At 42.9% G+C, this 7,234-nt stretch overlaps 1 protein-coding gene across 2 annotated transcripts in view; it reads left to right on the top strand.

Moving 5' to 3' along the window:
* The window catches only part of LOC110965025 (glutamate receptor ionotropic, kainate 5-like), a 310,421-nt gene that overhangs the window by 186,832 nt on the left and 116,355 nt on the right, over positions 1-7,234 (top strand). For both annotated transcript variants that reach the window (XM_051956156.1, XM_051956157.1), the window contains exon 3: positions 670-822. In XM_051956156.1, coding sequence (XP_051812116.1) covers positions 720-822 — 103 coding nt within the window. In that variant the 5' untranslated portion in view covers positions 670-719. The remainder of the gene's footprint in view (positions 1-669; positions 823-7,234) is intronic.

Here is a 7,234-nt window from a genome sequence, read left to right as displayed (position 1 = left end):
CTCCTCTCCATCCTCTCCCTCCTCTCCCTCCTCTCTCTCCTCTCCTCCTCTCTCCTCTCCCTCCTCTCTCTCCTCTCCTCTCCTCTCCTCTCCCTCCTCTCCATCCTCTCCCTCCTCTCTCTCCTCTCCCTCCTCTCTCTCCTCTCCTCTCCTCTCCTCTCCTCTCCCTCCTCTCCATCCTCTCCATCCTCTCCCTCCTCTCTCTCCTCTTCCTCCTCTCTCTCCTCTCCCTCCTCTCTCTCCTCTCCTCTCCTCTCCTCTCCTCTCCTCTCCCCCCTCTCCCTCCTCTTCCTCCTCTTCCTCCTCTCCCTCCTCTCCCCCTCTCCATCCTCTCCCTCTCCCTCCTCTCCATCCTCTCCCTCCTCTCCATCCTCTCCATCCTCTCCCTCCTCTCTCTCCTCTTCCTCCTCTCTCTCCTCTCCTCTCCTCTCCTCTCCTCTCCCTCCTCTCCATCCTCTCCCTCCTCTCCTCTCCTCTCCCTCCTCTCCATCCTCTCCCTCCTCTCCCTCCTCTCTCTCCTCTTCCTCCTCTCCCTCTCCTCTCCTCTCCTCTCCCTCCTCTCCATCCTCTCCCTCCTCTCCATCCTCTCCCTCCTCTCTCTCCTCTTCCTCCTCTCCCTCTCCTCTCCCTCTTCTCCCTCCTCTCTCTCTCCCTCCTCCCGTCCTGTAGGTGGCGGTACAGGCAGCCAGCAGACCATTCTCCATGAGGAGCAGTGGAAGATGCCGGCTCTGCCAGCACTGCTGCTGTCGATTAACGTCCTGCTGCTGACTATGGCGCCTCTCTCCTTCAGCCAGGCCACCACCCTGTCAGCCGTCCGGATGGGTGAGTCCTACTTTGATCTGAGCTAGAAACTGTAAAAACACTTTAACTTTTCCTACAGTCATTGAACATATCATTGGTGACAGAGAGTTTCTTTAGCAAGTTATCAGAAAATTTAAGCTTGAAATCATGATATTGCATTAAAAAAATCACTTTAGTCTGCATTTCTAACTCAAAAATTTGTCAAAAACACTGCGTTTGAACCAGATTCTGTTCAAAAATAAAATAGAATTCTGTGTTCTTTGGTGCCATGAGTGATTCAGCTCAACCACCATTGTATGAAAACAAAAAAGAGTGTTTTCTGATGAAGCGTAGGTCAGTGAATGCATCATGGTAGAGGAGCATGTTGTTGGAGGATACATTCAGCATGGTGAAACATCTTTTAGGCTTCATGTCGGATGTGTGACACATATATCTGTATTTTAGTTTTGCTCTTGTGTTATCGTGACTTTTTTATTCATAATATGTCGTGTGTTTTTCTGTGTTTTTCAGCAGCATGTGTTCTGTTTTATGTGTGCGGTGCAGCTTGGTTTTACCTGCTCTAACACTGATTTCTCCCACAGGAGACGATAAAGTAAAGTTGACTTCATGTGCAGAAGTTTGTACAGGTTGTATTTGGGAAAATGCTGAACATTTGAATTCATGTTTCTTTTTTCAGTTTTTGGAAAACGAGTGCTCATCTGAATTCAATTGTAGTTTTTTTTTTAGTTCTCTGATGTTTGCTGTGGTTCCATAGAGGTGAAGGACTTTATACTGCAGTGAATAATGAGTAAAATGTGCCAGAAGTTGGAATTAATGGACTGATACTAACAGAATCTGCTGCTTTACAACAGAAGAACTGTTTCTGATCCTCTCTGTAATAATATTGCACCTTAAGCTTCAACCATCTTGCTTGAATATCCATCAGCCTGTTGTGCTAAATGAGTCAGCTGGTTTAAATCATGTGAGACACCATGATAGATCTTCTCCTGCAGAGGGTTGTGGTCAGAAAAGCACACCGGCTGGAAGGAGCAGGACATCCTGGTGTTTCTGGCACTGATTTATCAGGGCTTCTTTTTCTGGAATAGTGTGAGATTGTCATTATCTACCCAGAATCTCTCCGGCTTCATGGATTAAAACTCACTTCTTCTCTCTATAGCAGAGGAATCAAAACTGAGCATGAGACAAAAATGAGGCAGAAAATAACAAAAACAAGACACAAAGGATAAAAATGAGATACAAAATGATAAAAAGAGACACAAAATGATAAATATGAGACATAAAACAATGAAAACATGAGACAAACAACAAAAGTCAGACAATGAAAGACAAAAACAACAAAAACAAGACAACATAGTACAAAAATTAGACACAAAATGATAAATATGAGACATAAAACAAGGACTGGCCCAAATAGTGGTTTCTGGTCTCCGAATATTCAGGCCCTATTAAAGACGAATATCCGAATATTCGCTCCGCCCCCTAACGTCCGACCAGCGGCGGGGGTGGGGGGGGTGGGCTTTGTGGCCCGAATATTCGGATCCATTCGTCTGGTCGCCCGGGTCCAAATTTGCCTTCGTTTTGTCTTCAGTTAAACTGAAGAATTCCCAAACAGCGGAGGTCTTCAGCATCTTGTCTTGTGTTTATGCAACGAAGTGAAGCGTGACGTCAGAGTCAGCAGCAACCCGGCCATTCAGGTGGTGGTAAGAAACACGAATGGAGGAGCAGAGATGAGCTGAAGTGGGCCGAAGGTGAAGGAAGAGAAGAGCTCCGAATATTTTCGTCTGGGGGAGGAGGGGGTGATCACATGAATCACAGAGGGGAATATTCGGATACCAAAATTAATATCCGGATACCGCCATAGCGAAAGAATATTTGGATATTCGGGTCCAGCCCAACATAAAACAATGAAAACATGAGAAAATTAACAAAAGTCAGACAATGAAAGACAAGAAACAACAAAAACAAGACAACATAGTACAAAAATGAGACACAAAATTACCAAAGAACAAGGAACAATCTAGTATTTTACTTTATGATCCAAACAACTTGTCATGGTCTAGAAATTATTTCTAAATTTATAGTTTTACTCATTTACAATCTGCAGTTAATGTCTTCTCTGTAATTTTTACACTTTGAGGGTCGGATTGGACCCTCTGGAGGACCACTTTTGGACCACGGGCCTCATGTTGGACACCCCTGATCTATATCCTCTACATTCTCTGCTTAAAACACAAGCATCAGCTCTATTTCTAAACACTCCTCCTGATCTCAGTCCCTCTAAACTTCTACTTTCGTATCACCTTCCTCTCATCGTTTTGTTTCTCCTTTCATCGTCTCTGTTTGCCATCTTCATTCTTCTCACGCTGCCTCTTTGCTTTGTTTGTCTCCTATCAGCCTTTTGAGGCTTCGCTTCATGTCCACCGTTCATTCGCTCCACACTTCCCCTTCTTCTTCTTTCTCGTTTTTTGTTTGCGTCCCTGGTTGGATCATTTGTACGCAAAAATAAACCAAACCTGGATCCGTCACTTCCCTCCCTAATTGGAACGCCGCTTCACTATCGGCCTCTATCGGCCTCTCTGGACCTCTCTGCTATCGGTCTCTCTTCTATCATCCTCTCCGCTATCAGCCTCTATCGGCCTGTATTGGCCTCTCTGCTATCGGTCTCTATTGGCCTCTCCGCTATCTTCCTCTCTGCTATCTTCCTCTCCGCTATCGGCCTCTCTACTATCGGCCTCTCTGCTATCGGCCTCTCTGCTATCAGCCTCTATCGGCCTCTCTGCTATCAGCCTCTATCGGCCTCTCTGCTATCGGCCTCTTCGCTATCTTCCTCTCCGTTATCTTCCTCTTTGCTATCTTCCTCTCCGCTATCGGCCTCTCTGCTATCGGCCTCTCTGCTATCGGCCTCTCTGCTATCAGCCTCTATCGGCCTCTCTGCTATCGGCCTCTCTGCTATCAGCCTCTATCGGCCTCTCCGCTATCGGCCTCTCCGCTATCGACCTCTCTGCTATCAGCCTCTATCAGCCTGTCCGCTATCTTCCTCTCTACTATCGGCCTCTCCGTTATCTTCCTCTCCGCTATCTTCCTCTCCGCTATCGGCCTCTCTCCATCCTTGATTAGCTCCAGTAAAAGCAGATCCTGACCACTGGAAGGAAAAGTTGATCCTCTTCCTGGCAGCAGATCAGGTTTCTAGTTCAAATCCCCGCTGCCTTTATCTTATGGGGCTTCAGCAGAACACCGTCGGGCACTCGTGTGCACGTTGCCATGGCAACCGAGTGGCCTGGCGATGTGTAATGGCTCACCTTTCACTCCTCCGTTAATAACAGCTGACTGCTGCACACACTCTGAATGAGATCTAGGTTTCCTTCATGTCGCTTCCTTCATGTCCGATAAGTGTAGGTCTGTAGGAAAACGGTCCGACTCATCCTGACCTGCAGAGCTGACAGGAGGGAGGCTGGAGAAGAGAAGAGGGAAATAACAATTAAAATCTTATTTAAACCAGCAATCTTTTTTTTAATGCTTTCTGCATTCAGGGTCATTATCTCACAGACAAAGTGCTTCATCCAGAGCTTTCCTCTTTTATTGCATCTGAAAAAACACATCAAGAAAGAAACATAGAAACTGTCTTTATATACAGCAAAATGAAGTTTTTAAGAAAATATAACACAGATTGAATTAAATACCAATGAACAGTTTAATTACATTTTATATTGTGAGTTTTATGTGCCCTCCATCCACCCCAAACACCTACCTCCTTCTGGATTCGCTTTACTGTGAAGTCAAGTCATTTCTAACCTTTCTAAGCCTCGTGTCGTCCTGCAGGTCAAAATTGATCCATTTTAAAATTTGACAGTGTGGGGAAAAAAACGTATTTTCACAGTGAAACTTCTGATGTCCACATTTTCAACATTTTTGGGAAATCCTTGAACATTTTTTGGTGGAAAAAAAGAAATGTTTTTTTTCTTAAGATAATTGACCCTTCGCTAAGCCCCGCCCCCCTTGGTTACTGTTGCTACGCCTGTCAAGCTTTCCCTCCTAGCATGAAATATGGAGTTTTAGCGGTACCAGTGAGTGATATTTCTCAGGAGATATGTGCAAATTTCTGGACATATTCTACAGCGATATCAGAGAGAAGCAGACAGAAGGGTCTCCAGTATGCTTTTGAGAACTACATTCACCAAATTAAATGTTGGCGGAGTGCAAATGAAGAGGACGTTAAAATAGAGGGAAAAGCGCACAGATCTCAGTGTAAGCGCCAAACACCCCATGTATTGTCACTTCACGTCAGAAATAATCATTAGAACAACAATGTTCTTGTACAGCAGGGTAAGCCGACATGTATTATATACATTTAAATTATATGTTATGTCATCTGTCAGCATGTGTCTGCCCATTTCTTGCTAAGCTAAACTTGTGTTTGTTTACAGCGTGCCAGGATATTGCTCACATATAGTGGGGCTGATCCATACACTTGATCTCATTAAGGCACAGCAAAGCCCAGCAGTATCTTGCACAAGTTTGCCACAACAGTGGCACAAACCAAAGGGTTACAACATTAATGTAGTACCGATCTCATCTGTTGTTGTCACCAAAGCCAGACGGGAGCGTAGGCGGTTGCGAGAAAGGAAGCAGGTAGGATCATAGTTAGGAAGATGAGGTACTGTACAATGAGCTCTATGTTGCATACAGTCGCTATTGTTTAATAAAAGTACATAAAGACCAACATAAAGAAGAAAGAGGAGCCACGGGATTTGAGAATTTAGTTGAAGGGCGTCCGTCCACAAAATGCTTAAAGATACCAGTATGTCAGAAGTTGTCTCTATATATCACCAGTATTTATTTTGCTCAAATAATACACAGTAGCTCAAGTTTTAAGAGAAGTAACCTTCCATTGAGACGTCTTTCTTTGCTAATGTTATCTGACCTAACACACAGAGCTACCGTTAGCTAATGTTAGCTAGCAACTTACCTTAGAACAGACGTAGATGTTCTTATTGATTTTGGAGGGATTCGCTGATCATGCGGTCTCCCACACTGCTTAATCCACACACGGCACCTTTTCTTCTTGTGTCTTTGGCTTGGGGAATGCAAAAAACATCAACACCACCCTCCAAGCTTTGCAGATAATGAGTGTCGGACTTGCAAGTACCGTACGCACACCGCTTCGCCATATTGTCTTCTGCTGAAAGCTTGACAGACCTCTGGTGCCTAGTTACAGTTGCTAAGGTAGGATTGGACAGTAGCCATTTGTGGGAGGGGCTTAGCGAAGGTCAATTATTGTGTTATGTTATGAAAATATTAGAAGTTTTGCTGATATATATGTAATCACTTTAGATATTTTTAGGATTTTTTTGGAAGATTTTTACTCATTTTTTGAAAATATTTACAAGAATTTTCTTGCTGAAATAGTTTTTTTTTAAAATAAAACTTTTAAGGGAAACTTTTAAGAAATTATTTGAATTTTGTTCCTGAGGGTTTTACAAATTTTCAGAAATTTTGGGAATGTTTTTGCTGAATTTTGGGATTTTTTTCAGACAAGGAAGCAGTATTTTCTGTTTCCTGTAAATGAAGACAGCAGGAGGGTTAATCACAGGCTCCAGTTAAACTTTCATCATGTTTGTAATCTGTCTGCTGTCTGAATCTGAGTCATTCACGGCTTCTCGGTTCAGTCGAGGACCAAATGAAGCACATTTTAGTGATCTTTTGTCAGGAAATACTTTGAGCTCCAGCTTCAGTTTGGTTTCTTTTCCTGATTGACAACCGTAACTAGAAGGAGAGAGAGCTTAAAATGTCTTGAACCACGCAGTGAGAATCTGATAAATCATAGAACAGAAGTGAATAAATTCTACCACCTGCTGTGGAAACAAAGCCTGCAGTTCAGCTGAAGATTTAACTCATTTAATGTCTGTTTGATGACCATCAGTGAATCCACAATAACTCTGATGTTGCACCAAGAAGCACAGAATCTTTTATTATCTATATCTATTTTTGAGGAATATTTAAATTATTTTTCAGCAAGACACACAGAATGAAGTAATTTTGTGTAAATATGCCAATTTTCAGCTTGGATTTGGTTCATTTTCTCACCATAACAGATGATTCTTTCTGCTTTTACAGTTTGAATTGTGTCTTTTTGGTAATTCTGTAAAAACAAAACGCCTTTCCTCAGCCTGCAGCGGGTTTTAGGATTTAGACGCTTCAACAATGAAGCCTTTTGATTTGTGCATTAAGTGTCCTATAGAGTGGTGGTCATGGATGAACTGATCCACACGTATGATTTATACATTTAATGCTATTAGTGGCTGTTCTGTGATAGAAATACAGGTTCTAGAATCAGGAGATTGCTGCTGTTCAAATGGTTTAAACGATGTTTTTCAGTGACTAACTAAATAAACCTGATTCTGATTTAGTTTTACTTCAGTTGATTAGTTTGTTT

This window comes from Acanthochromis polyacanthus, chromosome 11 (assembly GCF_021347895.1).
Source record: "Acanthochromis polyacanthus isolate Apoly-LR-REF ecotype Palm Island chromosome 11, KAUST_Apoly_ChrSc, whole genome shotgun sequence".
Taxonomy (NCBI): Eukaryota; Metazoa; Chordata; class Actinopteri; family Pomacentridae; genus Acanthochromis; species Acanthochromis polyacanthus.
Note: the sequence above shows the minus strand (reverse complement) of the source record. Positions and strands in the feature narration are given on the sequence as shown.